This window comes from Osmerus eperlanus, chromosome 8, assembly GCF_963692335.1.
Source record: "Osmerus eperlanus chromosome 8, fOsmEpe2.1, whole genome shotgun sequence".
Classification (NCBI taxonomy): domain Eukaryota; kingdom Metazoa; phylum Chordata; class Actinopteri; order Osmeriformes; family Osmeridae; genus Osmerus; species Osmerus eperlanus.
In genome coordinates this window covers 7125272-7143743 of record NC_085025.1, presented here as the reverse complement: position 1 = coordinate 7143743, position 18472 = coordinate 7125272, and the positions used below count along the sequence as shown (strand labels likewise).

The window sequence follows — 18472 nt, the reverse complement described above, 5'->3', positions numbered from 1 at the left end:
GTGGGCATGGTCTTCCTTCTGTTCCGCTGAGGTATTTCATCCAGAGCGAGTGTCTGAGAACTAGCTTGCCTGTTTGTATTCTAGTAGGTTCCAGTATGCAGAAAACTGATGAAGAACCTTCACCTCTCTTCCATGTGTTCTCATCACAGAAACAATAAGGCACACACACACACACACACACAAAGGATCTCATTACCATTCTATGCCAGTGCCTGAGTCTGCTATTTTTCTTCGCTCTTTCTCCCTGCCTGTCTCTCTGCTTTGTAGTGCTAGTGGGGTTTGTGTTCAAAGCAGGGTTTCTAGTATAGCTTCCTACCCCAGCAAACCTGACATACAAACACAATGCTAACAAATGCTTCCATCAATCACAGTGGGGCCAGATGGAGGAATAGTAATCTGGTCCTCTCATATGGAACCCAGCTCAGGCAGCTGTCAGTCCATCCACACACACACACACGTTAGTCTTCAGTGTCATCCTCAGTTGAAGGAATCCAAACACTGGATATACGCCATCCTGCTGATCTTGACGTGTCCTTATGGGAAAACCCTGCCCCTCATCCCAATCACGGCATAGTCGTGCCTCTTCAGGTCTGTCTAATCCCCTCTCCATCCATCTGCTGAGGAGCACGTTCCTGCTGTCTCTAGAAGCCCCTCATCAAACTGCCAGGATGCCAGCTCTCTCAGATTGTCAGCTTTCACGGGGGGGGGGGGGGGGGGGGGCAGGTTTCTCCCCCTGTCTGTGGTGAACGCCTCTGCGTGAGTACGCATCACAGTGTCTGATGAGGCCTGCTGTCCCCTACTGCTGCACAGGAGGGCCCAGAGAGACACACTGGGGATGGGGGAGAGATGGATGCCCAGGGGCCCAGAGGCCCAGGCTCTCTGAACACTTTGGGGGGTTGTTCATCTAACGTTTGGGAATGTGATCGAGATGGCGGACCCGAGGGAAGACGGGAAACTGTGGGCTTGTTGTCGAGTCTTGCATTCTCTCAGCCAATCAAACGTCTTGTGTGCAGCGTCCTGGTGCTCCTGTCTGTGCTGGAGCCTGTTGTTCAGTGTCTAGCATGGTTTAGAGCTGTGCATGTTCTCTACACCAAGCACTGCTCCCTGCAGTCCTGCTACATCACAGGCTGACTCGTAGTTGGAGGGAGGGAGGGAGGTAGAGAGGGAAAGGTTGTACTCCTGTCTGCTTTAGAGTCAGCTTGATAGAGATTTCCCACTGGCGAACAGAGCGCACAGCGCAGAGCGCTGACCGCCTCTCCAAGGTGTGTTGTTGTACACCTCATGGATTGCTGAGGCGGAGAAATCATCCACGACCAATCACGGAGGTCTTTAGCAGCTGGACGTACGTGTTTGTATTGTAATGGAGTCAAGGGCGCTACACAGACAGCGAGGGGGGGAGGGCAGTCTGTGCGCGGCTGCTGATTGGCTGCGGCGGGAGGCTGATATGCAAGGCTACGGTGCAACGCCTATTTCCCCAATTACGACGTGATTATTCTTCTGTGTTTTAATTGGCTCGAGCTGATGGGGGGAGGGGGGAGGGGGGGTCTCTGTCAGGAGGAATGATGAAGGATGAGTGCACGACACGATCATTCAGCCAGCCAGCCAAACAGCCAGCCAGTTAAGCAACCAACCAGCTAGGCAGCGGCTAGGCAGAAGCTGTCTGCTCCTGCTGCTCGAGGGAGTTATGTGAGGAGGAGAGGAGAGGGGGATAATGGAGAGAGAGGGGCACTGCTGAAGGAGCAGCCCAAAGAGAGCCCTTCTGCACTCGTTTATTTCTCTTCCTCTTTTCCACTGCAGAGTCGAGTAGAGGTGGGGGTGGGGGGGGGGGGTGCTGAATGACCAATGAAGCTGAATAATTATATTCATCAATTTAGGAAGGCAGAGCTCTAACGAATCTAAATAATTATCATCATAAATCATGCAGGCAGCATGAGTCTCAGCAAATATGCAAAAGGTTTAAGTGGCCCTCCAATGCCTTTCAAAGGGTGAAATGAATGCACAGTTTTTAGAGTAACAAGCAGACATTGCAGATTGTGTAAGGGTTTCAGAGGAGAAAGGAGGAACACTGTTAGGTGAAATAGTGATGGGAGTACAAATTGCATGTGTGTGTTGTTCACTGGAATCACTTCAGTAACTGCTTAAGTGTCATAATGACAGGTTGCAGGTCAGATGGCCATGCCAAGACTTAGCAGTTTCCATTTTCCACTGCAAATCTGTGAGAGGCAAATGACTGGGTCTCGTGCCATGTTGGAGAGACATTCCTTGGCACCAGGAAACACTTGTTGGCGAGACTCGCAATTTGGCAATTAAGGCTGTTGCCATTGCTCTCTTCTGGGTGTAATCTGTGAATTTTGCCCAAGCCCCCAGAGAGGTGCTTCTGTGCCATTTTGTTCTCAACATGTAAGTAGATGATGAATGGTTACCGCGGTCACGTTCCTCTCCGGGTGCCCGGGCGCTGGTGGTACAGACAGAGAGAGGCAGCGCTACAGAGCCTGACTGGGGGAATAGTTTCCATTTTGCTGTCGGTTTGGGCTTGGCTTCAACTGAATCAAGCCCTGCTGGACTCCAAACCCATTTCCACCGTTCTCATGTCCATCCATACTAGCGAATGGCATAGATGTCAGGTCATGAGGCAGCTCTCCAACAGTTGAACTACCTGTTGGTAAAGGAACGTGTCCATGTTTGCTTCTGGCAAGGTGGCTAATGTTCTTCTGGCTGGATCACTGCTTTCTTTGGGCCTTTGGCCTCCGTGTCTCCCGGCCTGACCTCAACCCTCCCTCCCTGTCTCTCTTCCTCCCCTCCCAGGACCTGTCGGGTTCCATCGACGACCTCCCCACAGGGACGGAGGTGGCCGTCAGCTCGTCCGTCAGCGCCTCGGGCTCCACCAGCAGCCAGGGCGAGCAGAGTAACCCCGCCCAGTCGCCCTTCTCGCCCCACGTGTCGCCACGGCTCCCTGGGTTACGCAGCGGCCCCTCCCCCTCCCCGGTCGGCTCCCCTGTCGGCTCCAGCCAATCACGCTCCGGACCCATATCACCCGCTAGTGTCCCAGGTATGGAGCCACACACACAGACAGACAGACAGACACACACAGACACACACACACACAGACAGACACACACACACACACACAGACAGACACACACACACACAGACAGACACACACACAGACACATATTCACTCCAAATGGAATAAGGAGCAAGGTGTTATTTTGCTGTATTTTAGCCAACTTGTTTTTCAGAGGAGTTTGATTTAGCTAGATTTCAACCAGCCTATTTTTTAGTCGTTTTTCAGACGGCTCCACAGTCCACCCTTGGACACCATGCACAGATGATCTACCCCCTCATGGCCGTTTCAGCGGTGGAGCAAAATAGGCCTTTTCTCTCATTATGAGAAGGTTCATTCTGGACCAGTGTGTTCTCGTCTGTCTAGTAGCTGGCCACAGTGGGGGACACAGTTCTGTTCCTTCCAGCGAGGCAGCTGGGTCAAGGGAGGAGCTCCACTACAGCCCTGAGACAAAGGCCTCAGTCATTAAAATAGTTTCTAAACTATGTTAGCAGTTTGGAGTCACTTTTAACACAATTACTATCCCACAGACCAGCACATTGTTGGCCTTCCGTGTTTGACATGAGGGCTAGTTGGTAGAATTTCTTCTTCTTTATTTTTTGTCTCTATGCGTCCAAAGCTATGGGGGTTTTGCTCTGTGCCATTCCTGGTGTTGATAACGAGGTTTGCAGGAGGCCCAGTCTAACCCCTACTGATAGAACGACCAGCCATTAGAGCACCAGCACCGATGACCTGTGATCTCTGCCGTATCGCCACGGGAACAGCATGCATATACCCCACCCCCCGACACACACACACTCTGTCCATCCTTGCCCCCTTTAAGTGCTCGTTACAAGCAGCAGACTGAGACACACAGGGACTTACTGTAGCTGGGTACACCATAGGACAGCTAAGTGACTGTCACTGGGGGACACTGTTTTTCTGTGGAACAATTATTCTTTCCTCTGTTTGTGTGTGTGGCTGGAGGGGATATTCTTAACTGTTTGTGTGGTGTGTTTGGCGTGTGTGTTTGTGTGTGCTTGAGCATTCGTTCCCCCTCACGTCTTTCCGTCCTGCGTCCCTCCAGGCAGCCAGATGGCGCCGCAGACCCACGGGAGCGTGTCAGACGTGGGCTCCCATTCCACCCTGAGCCGGTCGCCCATGTCCCAGGAGAGAGGTGAGGCTCCACCCCTCCATGACATCCCCCCCTGTCCGGTCACACCATCCTAGTTTCACTGCCAGTAACCCGTGAGTCAGAACTTAGGAAGTCCAGACTCAATCCTCTTTATGCTCTCTGGCCCTGTCATGTTCTTAATTGGACGTAGCAGGAAACTGATGACGGACCCAGTTCCTGATGGTCCTGTGTGAGTCAGAGGATTCTCAGTTCTGCTCAGAGCCTTGTAATGGGTTCATGTGTTGGGTGCTGGTTGAAATGCTATTTAAAAATCCTTTGTTACTTTGAATGTCATGTTAAGTGTTCCCTCTGTTGTTGGTCGGGTTTGCATTGGGTGTTTGTTGTACCAGACAAAACCACCGATTTGAATTGAAACGATTTCTAAAATCATTTCAATCGGCAGACTCCATTCTCTTTGCCAAACTGCCCCTGTCAGCACAGGGCCCAAACCCCCAGCTCTGCACTCCACAGATGAGCTCTATCTGAGTCTGGCTGGCTGACTAGGCCTGCCAGTAGACTGACTCGGCCTGCCAGTAAGCGCCTCAGTAGCCGGTGACCTCATCCCAAGCCCAGTCACACTGTTTTCTATGGCGGGCCAACCACCCTGTTCTCCAGCGCTCTTCGGTGACGTAGGTGTGACCAATAATCCAAAACAAAGCACCTCTTGGGTCATCCACACAAGCCTCTCTCTCTCTTTGAGAATAAAAGGGGATCATAGTTCCCATTTACCGTATCGGCCGTCATCACTGGTAGCCATCAAAATCCTAAAAGAAATCTGAGCAGCTGTTTGTTCCTTTTGACCTTCACACTTACAGTATTAACAAAGAAGAGATTCATCCTAAAAAAAAAATCTATTTTGTGGGTAGAGGGAAATGTTGTTTAAGCATGAGAAATGTAATGCTTCCATTTAAGACTCTTTTCAGACCCTTTTCTTTGGCTAACATGAGAAGTTCTGGAGGGCACTCTGCCTATTTTAAATGCCTGTGCTAACTGTAATTGCTGTAGTTCATCAAGTTGTTTTTCTTCAGTTCAACTGACTTGCTACAAGTATGATCAGAGACATACTCAATGTCTCTCACACTTTCTAGAAACTGAGACGTGTGTGTGTGTGTGTGTCTCCTCCAGGGTTCCCACCTGCCCTGCAGAGGAATGCCCCGGGCCCCCAGTTTGGAACCCAGCAGTCTGGCCCCCCCATGTCTCCTCACCCTCCTCCTGGGGGGTCAATGCACCATGGCTCCTACCAGCAGGGGGCCCCTACCTATGGCCCTCAGTCTGGGCAGTACGGCCCCCCAGGTACACACACACACACACACACATAAACACAACCACCGTCTGGGCCTTGATAGATCAACCAGCTCAGTGCCAGCGTCTTCAGCGTCATTTTTCAAAGTGTGTTTGTTGTCAGAGGGTTGGCCCAGACTTTCTCTGGGGTTGAGTTGTCTCGCGCAGAGCGAGAGCTGCGGACGTCGTGCTGCGCACCAGCCCCCCCCCCCTTTCAGCTGACAAGATGAAAGCTTGGCGTGCTCAATTCATCAATCTCTGGTGTTGTTTCAGCTGAGGATGAGAACCAACCCTGTGTGCGGCGCGCGGGTGGGTGCGCGCCCGCTCATGCACGCGCCTGCGTGTGTGCATTCACATGAAGAGAGGCTCTCACACACACACACGCACACACACACACACATCGGATCGTTATGGTAATCCGTCTTGTGTGATCTGGTGTGGCCGTATGATGAATGCTAGGCTGCGCTCCGCGTGTTGTGTGTTTTCCTAGCGTCGTCTGCCCCTCCTCATTCCACCAAGCTGAACAATCCGCCCCGCTGCCCCGGTACAGGCCCCGAGGCCTGGCACATGGGGCATCCCTGTGCCACACAAGGTGGACAGCCGCTGGAGAAGGACGTGTGGAAAATGTGATGGGGGTTGATTGGAGCTTGTACTTTTTCGTGAGGCTGAGGAGAATGTGTGTGTGTGTTGGAGCCCGGCCATATTATCGTACTAGCCGGCTGCTCGCTCCGGAGCAGAACCTTCTGGTCATGGCCTCGCCTGGCTCGGATGAATGGGGCTGGCTGTACTGAGTCATTAGGGAAGGTTTGATGTCTGTTGTCTCAACACTGGTATTCTTCAGAGCAGTCGTGCCGCTCTGCTGTCGGCGTCAGAGGCCCATACCGTGTCTTAACGGCGTGATGGAGGCCGGCTTTACCAGTGAGGGGGCAGCCGACTTTTGTAATAAGTCTGCAGAGAGCCTGGCTTGGAGTGGAGGACTGGGGAGGGGGCTGTGTGTCATATCCATGTTGCAAACTGCGCTCCAGGGGAATTCTGGGATTATCCCAGCTACGGGTCAGAACTTCACAGTGGGCCTGCGAGTGCCAGGGAATTTCCATATAATTGGCCGTTCTCCAGAAGAAAACCTCTCTCTCTCTCTCCTTCTGTCCATCTTTGTTGGGGAATAGAGCCCCCCCCCACACACACACACACAGTCACACACCTCCCTCTCACAACCGGTTCATGTATTATTGGAGCTCTTTTTCCCACATCAGAAGTGTGTTCCCCCCTTCCTTCTTGTGAAATAGGCTCTTCTGTGAGGGAGGAGGAACAGAGAGTGCCGGGGAAGGAGGACTCCCCCGAGGGAGGGGTGGTGTAACATGACGCAGTGCTCCTCGCTGTTCACATCTCACACACAGCAGCTGGAACAAGGCAGGCTGGGAATCGCAGTCCTAATTGTGCATAAAGTGGTGGTTGGCAGAGCTGCTGTAGTTCCTGTTACACAACACATCCTCTGGAGACGCGATGAGAGCTAGGAGGGGAAAAACGTCCCTTCTATTCCTGAATCCTGACTTTGTGATTTGTCTGCCTGTGAAGCCCTAGCAGGCTTCGGTACTTCTCCTGACTAGACAACTTCTTAGTCCTGTGTGGTGCTGGTATGGTTGGTCTTGAAGAAACAGCGACATCAATGGCTCTGACTCATACCACCTCTCTCTCTAGAAGAAGTTTTGCAAAGCCAACCATGCATACAGAGCAATGCCTCTTTCAAGTGGTTGCTTAGAAAATTCCCATCTTTCTGTCTCCAGGTAACTACCCCAGGCCCCCTAACTACGGAGGGGCTCCCAGTGCCAGCTACAGTGGGCCTGGCCCTGGCATGGGCAACAGCCTAGGCATGAACGCCAGCAGCCCCATGCACGGCCAGGGTCCCGGGCAGCCTTGCGGGTCTATGCCTGCCGGGCGAGGCCTGGGGCCGGGGCCCGGTGGACGCCCATACCCAGGGGGCACCAACACCATGGCCCCCACCTCCCCCAGTATGCCGCAGCCCGCCGGTCAGGGCATGGGACCACCTGCGCCCAACGCCAGCCGCAAGCCGCACGAGGCGGGCCCCAACGCCATGCAGGCGGCCAACTCTGCCCAGGGAAGGTGAGTCCAGATGGGGCTCTGGGTCTCTTACATTCTCAACAAGCCTCACTCACTGTGATACCTACCTCACATATATTGTTATTCTGCTGTGCACCACATCTATTTTCCCAGCAGTTTGTCACACGTGACCCACACTTTAATAAGCCAAATGTATGTTTCCTCATCTCAATGTGGGTGTGGAGAAATACCAAAGAGGATGTTTTCTCCATCCGTCCTTCCAGGCCTCCCTACGCGCGCTCCCCCGCCTTCCATGGGCCGTCCTGGCCTGGGCCGCGCCCTCCTCTCTCTCCTTCTCCTCACCCTTCCCATCCCCATCCTCACCCCCATCCCCAGACCTCACCTCACCCCCATCCCCAAACCTCACCCCATCCTCACCCCCAAACCTCACCTCACCCCCATCCCCAGACCTCCCCTCATCCTCACCCCCAAACCCCACCTCATCCTCACCCCCATCCCCAGACCTCCCCTCATCCTCACCCCCAAACCTCACCTCATCCTCACTCCCGTCCCCAGACTTCACCTCATCTTCACCCCCATCCCCAGCACTCCCCTCATCCTCACCCCCAACCCTCAACTCATCCTTACTCCCACCCCCAACCCTCACCTCATCCTCACTCCCACCCCCAACCCTCACCTCATCCTCACTCCCACCCTCAACCCTCACCTCATCCTCACTCCCACCTTCAACCCTCCCCTCATCCTCACGCCCATCATCAAAGCTCACCTCTTCCTCACCCTCGTCCCCAAATCTCACCTCACCATCACCTTCATCCCCAAACCTCACCTCTTCCTCATCTCCATCCCCAAACTTCACCTCACCCCCATCCCAAAAGTTCACCTCACCCTCACTCCCATCCCCAGACATCTCCTAATCCTCACCCTCATCCCCAAGCCTCACCTCACCCTCATCCTCACCATCACCCTCATCCCCAAACCTCACTTCATCCTCACCATCACCCTCATCCCCAAGCCTCACCTCAGCCCCAATCCTCACTTCATCCTCACCATCACCCTCATCCCCAAGCCTCACCTCAGCCCCAATCCTCACCTCATCCTCACCATCACCCTCATCCCCAAGCCTCACCTCAGCCCCAATCCTCACCTCATCCTCACCATCACCCTCATCCCCAAACCTCACCTCACCCCCGTCCCCAAGCCTCACCTCCCCCTCCCCCTCCCCCCCCCCAGGTCAGCAGTGTTCTGGGCCATCCCACCATGCTGCTGGCTGAGCAGCGCGGGTAGGTCTCAGTGCTGCAGTATGTCTGCCATCCTCTGGAAACAGCCTGGCAACACTAACCCTGGGATGAGCTGGTGTTGCTGCTCTACTCTACAAGACCCTGATCTCCTCTACTCTATCATACTCTATTCTACCATACTCTACTCTACCATACTCTACTCTGCCCTGTACAACACCAAAGCTGCTGGTGTCCCAGTCAGACCCAGTGTGCTGTGATAACTAACAGACAGCAGACTCTGAGGTGTCTCTGTCACTGCATGGCTTCTCCTGGGCCCAGTCCTGGACTGGAGGGGTGGGGGAAGGGCATGCTCCCTGGCTGCCTGCCTTGTGGGGACCTCTTTATCTTGAACACAGGAACGTGACATCTGGATGGATGAAAGCAGCCATGTTGTGTATGTTTGTGATGGTTTTGAGTTCCTGAGGTATATGTTGCGTGTGTGTATTGGAAGGGAGTGCGTGCGACGTGGAATGACGAGCAGCGGAACGGTGGCAGAGAACGCTACCAGAGAGCCCAGAGGAAACTCTGTCCCGCAGCATCGATGGGATCATTAGCTCCCTTAGTTTAGTATTGATTTAATTGGAAATGCTGATTGGCTCATTATCGGGCTCAGTGATTAGGGTATGCGGGGGGGTCGGGGGTATGAATGATTGCATTCAGGTGGAAGGCTCATGGTTAAGTGGTTAGGCGTCTTTGGGGGGGGGTTCGGGGTGCATTTTTTATTCCTCTAGTCTCAAAGAGAAGTAAAAAGAGATGAAGTGTGTGTGTGTGTGTGTGTGTTTACATGGCCCAAGGGCTAATACTCTGCAAATCACTGAGCCACTCACGGGCCTACTCCTGAATGGACCCATTACAGTGGGAAACAGTCGGAATGTCAGGGATCAGTTTCTGCCCTCCGGATCTCTCTCTCCCTCTGTCACTTTCTGTCTCTCTATCTCTTTGTCTGTCTCTCTCTGTGTGGTGTACGGCCTCTGCAGGAAGGATCCCAGAAGAAACAAATTGAAAGAATAAATGCTGTTTCTCTTTTCAGTGTTTGGTTCAGTGTTCCTCCCTCCTGTTCCCACACACCCAGCCATTCAGTAGCTGCTGCTGCACTGCCTCTAATGAACGACATGCATAATTCATCTTTTCATCTTCCTCTTCCTACTAAAACCCATCTCCTTCTGCCTGTCATTACTGTGTCCAAAACAATATTTTCGAGGGAGAAAAAAAAGGTGTTGACACTCCTGGGGTGATCTCCCAGTTGTGACTCATCGATCCTCTGTGGTTTTCAGGCAGGGAAGCTACCCGGGTATGTCTCCCATGGGCGGGGTGGGCCCCGGTGCCCCCTACAGCCAGCAGCCAGGGAACAATTCTGGTAGGATGACCCCACAAGGATCCCCCTACAACGCCCCACCCTCAGGTACGACTACCTCCATCAACAATCCACGGTAAAAACCCTAGTTATTACCAAATGCTTCAGGTGGAGGTCAGAGACTAACAGTATTGACAGAAACGGCTCCTCCACAACCTAACCTTACCCTCCACAACCTAACCTTACCCTCCACAACCTAACCTTACCCTCCACAACCTAACCTTACCCTCCACAACCTAACCTTACCCTCCACAACCTAACCTTACCCTCCACAACCTAACCTTACCCTCCACAACCTAACCTTACCCTCCACAACCTAACCTTACCCTCCACAACCTAACCTTACCCTCCACAACCTAACCTTACCCTCCACAACCTAACCTTACCCTCCACAACCTAACCTTACCCTCCACAACCTAACCTTACCCTCCACAACCTAACCTTACCCTCCACAACCTAACCTTACCCTCCACAACCTAACCTTACCCTCCACAACCTAACCTTACCCTCCACAACCTAACCTTACCCTCCACAACCTAACCTTACCCTCCACAACCTAACCTTACCCTCCACAACCTAACCTTACCCTCCACAACCTAACCTTACCCTCCACAACCTAACCTTACCCTCCACAACCTAACCTTACCCTCCACAGGGCCCATGATGATGTCAGGCGACGGGCCGGGAGGTCCCCCAGAGGCCAAGCAGAGGGTGGAGCTCAACAAGGAAGGGGCTGCTCCCGTGGCCGAGCCCCCAAAACCTAAGGTACAGCCCCCCCCCCCCCCCCCCCCCCCCCCCAGCTTTGATTCAGGCCCCCTACAAGAGGCTCCTGCTAGCTCAGGCCCCGTGCACGCCTCTTGTTTTTTGTCCGTGGCCCTCAGAGCATGTTGTAGCAGCGCATGCGTTTGGAGCAGCTCACCTTAATGCCACAGTAACATTCCCTGACAGAGACTGGGGAGGGGGGAGGCTGTGTTTGGAAATGTGTGCGTTTCTCAAAGAGGGAAGAACATTTCTGGGCTGTGTCACTGTCTCGCTATCTCTCTCTCTCGCTCTACTTCTTTCATATGTATATTTATTTATTTATATTGTCACTTTTGTGCTTACTGGGGAGAGACAATTCAAAAACATAATTTGTGATGTTTTCTTAGTAGCGGTTGTTTTATCTTTTCACAAAGTCGTTCATTACAACTCTCTCACGGACAAGTCTGGGAGTGTGAGCGCACCTGTCTTTGGACTGATCTGGAATTGACAAGGGTGTACCAAAATAACCCATTTCTCACCAATAAAGAACTTGTTACCGCTGCTCACAGTTCTCTCAAGAGCTCCTGTTTCTCTTGTCAGAGCTTATCTTTTGTTTCGTTAGATCTTTCCTCCCCCATCGCCCCCCCCTCCTTGTTTCAAGTCGTTCTCTGCGGTTCCATGCTCCCCTGGTTTGCAGACAGGAGTCGTGGAAGTTCCCAACTTCTTCTCTGCGTGTTTCGCGTCCTCGTCTCCTCACCTCATTACTGGAGCGAGATGGGCGCTCCTTGATCACCACAAACTGAGGAGTCTCTTGTCAGCCGAGCCGAGAGGATCTGAGAAGATCCGGCGCTCTGTGTGTGTCTCCACCCGGGCCTGTTCATCACAACGCTCCCATATGTATTCGCCTGCTTTGTTTTGCCTGCCGTCGCCACGGCGGGGGCGGTACTAGCATGGCTTTGTGTCTCTGCTGTGAGCAGGAAGAGCATCGTCCTGTCTGTCGCCTGCTGTGCTGCGGCTCCCTGGCTGTCATGTCCTGTCCTCTGTCCACCCCGCTCAGCTGTCCTGACTGCGGGGGGGGGGGGGGGGGGGTCTGATGGATGAATGTACTGAACATGTTGGGGGGGGGGGGGGGGGGGAGCAGAAAGAGAGAACCAGAGCTAGCATATTCACAGGGCTATGCCAACAAATGTTCTCAATTCAAACAGACAGGTGTTTGTGCATGCATTGGCTGACGATGGCTGGCTGCTCACTCACAGGACATCTCGTAGGGCAGGTTTCGCTGCTTGGATGGTGCGTGGGTCAAATGGCACAGCCTGACTGACCGACAGACTGACATTCCCCTGCCATCTCTCATCACATGGGCCCTGTTGTGTGTGTGTGTGTGTGTGTGTGTGCGTGCGGTATGCTTGTTTGCGTGTGTGCGTGTTTTCTTTTGTCCCCCTGTTCTCCGCCACAGGACAGCTACAGCTCTGTGTGTATGTCCCAGCCCCCCACCCTCTCCCCCCTGTCCCCCAGGCCTGCTAGCCTGTCCTCTCTTCACGGGGAGGACAGCGATAGCATTAGCAGCCCCACCTGGCCAAAGAACCCGACCAGTCCCGTAAGTGCCGCAAGCACCGTCTGCTCTCGCTTTCCTTTTCTTTTTTTCATTTTGTTAAAAGATTGAAACAAAGATTCTCTTTTCTCTTCAAAAACCAGCTAAGCGTTTTTTTTTTTTTTTGTTTTTTTTTCGTTCATATTTTTGCTGTCAGTGTGTTCGTTCACGTGTGACTTCATGTTGCTGTTCTTGTGAAAGAGACTTTCTTATTAAGACATGAGTGCGTGTGTGTGTGGGTGTGTAATATTGGATAAAGGCGCACCCGTTTCAATGACCACCTGCTATGACTCATCTCTCTCCCTACCCACCGTGCTGGTGCCGGGGCACAGTAACCTTGAATGTGACAACCCTCACTGTGTTAATGAGAAAGTCATCAGTCATGTTTAGCATGTGATGGGAATATGAGCCGTGTTCTAGAGTGTTCTCACCTCCTGCTGCTCAGTTCTGAAGGAGAACACCTACGATTCAAAAGGGCTTGAATGGCATGCAAGCCTCTTTGACCTGTGGTGGGGTGTCAGTTGTCTTTGTGTTCCCTTGTTTGTTATCCATTCATCATGGCTGTATCTATAACACGCTCACCTATAGCGAACAGCCTTTCCGACCCTTCCCTGTCTCCCCCCCTCCTATGCCCCGCCCCCACAGAAGCCCAGCCCTGCCACCATGACCAATGAGAAGATCACGCGGCTGTACGAGATGGGCGGTGAGCCTGAGAGGAGGATGTGGGTGGACCGCTACCTGGCCTTCATGGAGGAGAGGGGCACCCCTGTGCCAAACCTGCCCGCCGTGGGCAAGAAGCCCCTGGACTTGTGCCGCCTCTACCTGTGTGTGCGGGAGATTGGAGGGTTGGCCATGGTAGGTGACAGATGCTGGTTTGCCAGATAAAAGCTGAAGCATTGTAAGGTTTCTCCAGGAAGCAAGATAAATATTTTTGTAGGGTTTCCATATAGAAGAATTATGACATGGTTTTCCAAACGGCCAGAACCGAGGTAGTATGTAGTTTTGGAGAAAACTTAAGGAAATACCCAAATATCAGACGATATCCGGTGAAGAACCTAATCATTTGAAGAATGACATCCTCACGTCGGCCATCTTGTTTGCCGCAGGTCAACAAGAACAAGAAGTGGCGCGAGCTGTCCACCCACCTGAGCGTGGGCACGTCCAGCAGCTCGGCCAGCTCTCTGAAGAAGCAGTACATCCAGTACCTGTTCGCCTACGAGTGCAAGGTGGAGCGAGGGGAGGAGCCCCCTCCAGAGATCCTGGCCACTGGAGACAAGAAGAACCAGACCCACCAGGCCAGGATACAGCCGCCCTCCCCCGGTGAGTAGACACCTGCTCTGGGCCTGGGGTGTGTGTCAGTCAGGGGCCTGGATGATCCTGGCAAGAGTCCTTCCCACTGAAAGTTAGTTTCTTCTGTTATAGCTATTTCAGATCTTTGTTTGTGGGTTGAATGTTCTTAAACGCAATGTGTCCCAAGGTAGTTCTGCTTGTGTAAAAATCGTGTATATAGTTTATTGTACATGATATATATATATTCCTATATCGTTTCTATTCATATTCTGTACAAGAGATGAACTCTATACCTCAGTCTGATGCTTTCTCTGAATGGCCCCCCTCCCCCCACCAGCATCCCCCCGTCTCACCACGCTCTCTGTTCGCCCCTGCGGGCGTGCGGGCCTATTTATATCTGACAGGTGATTGTGTCACACTGGAGGAGAGGGGGGGGGGGGGGGGGGTGGGGGGGGGGGAATAAAGCTGTAGAAATGGAGAAGGTGGGGGGAGGGGGGAGTGAAAGGGGAGAGCTGTCAAGCGGCCAGCAGCAGGATCCCCCCTACCCCCCCCGGGGTGTGCGCTGGTGATGTCAGAGAGAAGAGAGCTGTCAAGCAGCAGGGGGGGGGGGGATTCCCCAGAGAAGATTAATAGGGGAGGAGTGTAGGATATAAACAAAAGTGACCTCAGTCTGACCTACTTTCCCGCAGACAGACCAGTGAGGCAGCAGTTTTTTTTTTCCTCTTTCTCTGCCTGAGTATGGGAGGGAGGGTCACATGAGATCACACGCAGAGACAGAGAGAGAGGGGAGAGAGAGGGGAGAGAGAGGGGAGAGAGAGGGGAGAGAGAGAGGGGAGAGAGAGGGGAGAGAGAGAGGGGAGAGAGAGGGGAGAGAGAGGGGAGAGAGAGAGAGAGAGAGAGAGAGAGAGAGAGAGAGAGAGAGAGAGAGAGAGCGGCTGTATTGTTTACTTTTGGAGTTCAAACAGTGGAGGCTGGCAGAAGATCAAGCAGAAGTCCTCATGAGAGTACCCAGTCTCTCTGTCTTTCTGTCTTTCACTCGCTCTCTCTCTCTCTCTCTCTCTGCCAGAATTCCTCAGTCCAGTGCATATTTTGATGAGGCTAATTTCATTTATTATTGCAGTTCATCGCTTTTCATTAAATCTAGATTTATGGAACAAAATGTATTTTGCTGAGAATAAGAAGAGGTTATAAATTGTGGCTGGCATGAATTGCCCTCCTCCTGCCAAGATGTAATATATCAAAGTACACATCTCCCTTCTAAATCACTTGAAATGTAAATTTTGAGGCCTCTTTCCCTCCTTCCTTTCACTTAATCTCACACTGTCTCCCCTTCCTCCCCTCCCCCAGCCAACTCTGGCTCTCTGCAGGGCCCCCACACCCCCCAGTCTACAGGAAGCAGCTCCATGACAGAGATGCCGGTGGACCTGAAGCCCCCCACCCCGGCCTCCACCCCCCACAGCCAGATAAGCCTGCAGTCCAGCGGCAGGTAGGGGAGCGCTCCTGTCGTGTGTGTGTGTGTGTGTGTTGTGTGTGCGGGCTGTTTGTAACCATTGCTCGTGTCTCTCAGGAACAGTGTTGGGATCAGCGTTCAGGACCCGTTCTCAGAGGGCAGTGACCCAGCGTTCCACAGGCGTGGGCCCCTGCCCCCCGCCGCCTCCTACCAGCAGGGAGGAGGTACTGCAGAGCCCTCAATGAGGATGCAGTACGACAGCAACAAGGACCCCTATGTGGGCCCCAGGAAAGGTGAGGGCTCATGCACGCTCTGTACTCAAACACTTAAGATGCATCGAACACTGAGATGGTGAGATGGAGTGGCTGGACAGCTTCTGTTACCAGACCTGCAGTGAGCTGCGCTTAAGGGTAGTAAAATGAGGGCAAGTGTAATGTTCTAGGGTTAGGAGTGTAATGTTCTAGGGTTAGGAGTGTAATGTTATAGGGTTAGGAGTGTAATGTTATAGGGTTAGGAGTGTAATGTTATAGGGTTAGGAGTGTAATGTTATAGGGTTAGGAGTGTAATGTTATAGGGTTAGGAGTGTAATGTTATAGGGTTAGGAGTGTAATGTTATAGGGTTAGGAGTGTAATGTTATAGGGTTAGGAGTGTAATGTTATAGGGTTAGGAGTGTAATGTTATAGGGTTAGGAGTGTAATGTTATAGGGTTAGGAGTGTAATGTTCTAGGGTTAGGAGTGTAATGTTCTAGGGTTAGGAGTGTAATGTTCTAGGGTTAGGAGTGTAATGTTCTAGGGTTAGGAGTGCAGCTCAGTGTTCCAGCAGTCTGAATGTAAACATCTACTTGTCCTTGATGCCTGGTAGCGGCCCTGGAATATCTCTCTCTTTGGGAGTCTGTCAGTTCTCTTTAAGACTACGCTGCCCTCTGGTGTTGAGAATAATGTGCCACATCCCTACCAACTTCATAATGTAAATATGCGCTTTTTCTCCCTCGCTCTTCTCTCCCTCTAACCCCCCCCCCCCCCCCCCATCTCCCCTTCCTCCTCCAGTACCAGGTGGCAGTGAGTCCTATGGTCCAGGTGCCATGCCCACCGGTGCCATGCAAGACATGTACCCCCGTGGCCCGCCCTCTGGAGCCATGCCAGGGATGGGAATGGGCCCGCGCCCCCAGTACCCCTACGGGCCCGGCTACGACAGGAGGTGGGCAGTCTCTCCCTCACGCCACGCTTGAGATGAAGACATCTCATATGGCGTATTGCTCATGTTCTGCCTCTAACCCAACAGACCAGACCATGTGATGGGGCCAGAGGGGGGTATGGTGCCCCCTGGGGGTCAGAACAACATGGGGCCTTCCAGCAACGACCCCAGCATGTATCCTGGTAACAGATTCCCTCACCAGAGGTGAGTGTGTGTATCCGTGTGTGAATAATGGCCAATGTGTAAGATGGAGGGAGCAGATCATGTGTGTGTGAGCATGACATACAGAGATGACATACCACATGGTTGCGGTCCGTTCCTGAGCGTTTTGCATGCGTGTTTTCCTCCACAGGCCTGGGCACGAGGGTTATGGACAGCAGTATCCTCACGGCCCCTACGTCTCCCACCAGCCCGGCATGTACCCTCAGCAGCAGGTCAGCTCCCTGCCTCTAGAGGGCGCGCCACCACAGATACTTGACTTCAGCCATATGCATAACCAGGACGCTCGATTCATGTTTTTGGGGGGTAGAAATAGCTACAGTTAGTAGTAGAATGTATACAAGTGAAGACAGTGTTCAGTGCTTGACAAGACTATAGGTCGACTGTGCCGTCTTTTGAGAAGTGATGGCGACTGTTTGTTTATGACGTGTCGTTTGACTTTTCAGGGGTACAAGAGGGCGGTTGAGGGGATGTACGGTCCCCCGGCCAAACGCCACGAGAGCGAGGCCTACGGGATGCAGTACGGGGGCCAGCAGGGCGACGTGTATGCCCAGTACGGGGGGGGCTACATGGGGCCCGAGCGAAGGCCCATGCAGGGCCAGTACCCCTACCCCTACCCCAGGGAGAGGATGCCACCTGGGGCCCAGGGACCCCCCCAGCATGGCATGATGAGCGGGGGACCCCCCCCATCCTCCTCTGGAGCCTCTGGAGAGTGGCCCAGGACAGACATGGGCTACCCCTACCCTGGCCGGCAGCCCCAGGGGCCCCCGTACCCTGGCATGGGTCGGGGGGAGGATCCGGAGGGCAGGGGCCCCCCAGACGGCCAGTGGACCAACCACCCGGGCCAGCGCCAGCCCCCTTACCCACCCCACTCCTCCACCTCCTCCTCCTCCATGCCCCCCCGACAGCCCTCCTCCTCGTACCAGTCCAACCCTGCCATGTCCAACCACATCTCCAGAGCGCCCAGCCCCTCCTCTTACCCCCGGCCCATGGGCGGCTCCCTGTCCCCCAACAGCAGCCACTACCTGGCCTCCATGAAGAAGGTAGGGATGCCCGGGGCCATGCCAGGCTCTCACAGCGGAGGGCTGCCAGGCCAGGCCATGCCACCCATCCACAGGGAGATCAACTACCCGTCTGGCTCCGTGGAGGCCACCCAGCCCCAGCTGAAACCCAGACGCAGGATCACCTCCAAGGACACAGGTAGGATCCAGCCCCTGGGCTGACATACGATCAGGCTTTAGTTTACCCGGACTGTCAGGTGGGTTGGGTTTGCACATATAGGAACAACACATGGGTTACACTGTGTGAGGCAGGAACAATAACTCCAGAAAATCCAAACTAAAACTGACAAAAGACCAGAATCAAAGTCTTATCTCCCTGACCTCTGTGACCTATGACCTCCGTACCCCCCACCAGGGACCCCGGAGGCGTGGCGTGTGATGATGTCGCTGAAGTCGGGGCTGCTGGCTGAGAGCACGTGGGCCCTGGACACCATCAACATCCTGCTGTACGACGACAACACAGTGTCCTCCTTCAGCCTCACACAGGTCAGACCGCCGCTCACGCCCTGCCGCTCACGCCCTGCCCTGCCGCTCACGCCCTGCCGCTCACGCCCTGCCGCTCACGCCCTGCCCTTTCGCTCACGCCCTGCCGCTCACGCCCTGCCGCTCACGCCCTGCCGCTCACGCCCTGGTCACACCGCTTCCCTGACCACAACCTTACAGTCACACTGCTCCTGCCATGAGGACCCATCAAATATCCACTAGTACTCAACATT

General features: G+C 53.6%; 1 protein-coding gene across 7 annotated transcripts in view; it reads left to right on the top strand.

The window, feature by feature from the left end:
* arid1b (AT-rich interactive domain 1B) overlaps nucleotides 1-18472 on the top strand; it is a 46351-nt gene that overhangs the window by 24646 nt on the left and 3233 nt on the right. For 3 of the 7 annotated variants that reach the window (XM_062466953.1, XM_062466954.1, XM_062466956.1), the window contains 16 exons: nucleotides 2806-3049; nucleotides 4131-4220; nucleotides 5343-5510; nucleotides 7283-7619; nucleotides 7841-8857; nucleotides 10129-10256; nucleotides 10864-10973; nucleotides 13186-13395; nucleotides 13647-13860; nucleotides 15178-15316; nucleotides 15398-15573; nucleotides 16329-16479; nucleotides 16564-16680; nucleotides 16829-16910; nucleotides 17142-17895; nucleotides 18112-18242. In XM_062466953.1, coding sequence (XP_062322937.1) covers nucleotides 2806-3049; nucleotides 4131-4220; nucleotides 5343-5510; nucleotides 7283-7619; nucleotides 7841-8857; nucleotides 10129-10256; nucleotides 10864-10973; nucleotides 13186-13395; nucleotides 13647-13860; nucleotides 15178-15316; nucleotides 15398-15573; nucleotides 16329-16479; nucleotides 16564-16680; nucleotides 16829-16910; nucleotides 17142-17895; nucleotides 18112-18242 — 4068 coding nt within the window. The remainder of the gene's footprint in view (nucleotides 1-2805; nucleotides 3050-4130; nucleotides 4221-5342; nucleotides 5511-7282; nucleotides 7620-7840; nucleotides 8858-10128; nucleotides 10257-10863; nucleotides 10974-13185; nucleotides 13396-13646; nucleotides 13861-15177; nucleotides 15317-15397; nucleotides 15574-16328; nucleotides 16480-16563; nucleotides 16681-16828; nucleotides 16911-17141; nucleotides 17896-18111; nucleotides 18243-18472) is intronic. The other 4 variants (XM_062466959.1, XM_062466958.1, XM_062466957.1 and 1 more) reach the window with 3 other exon arrangements.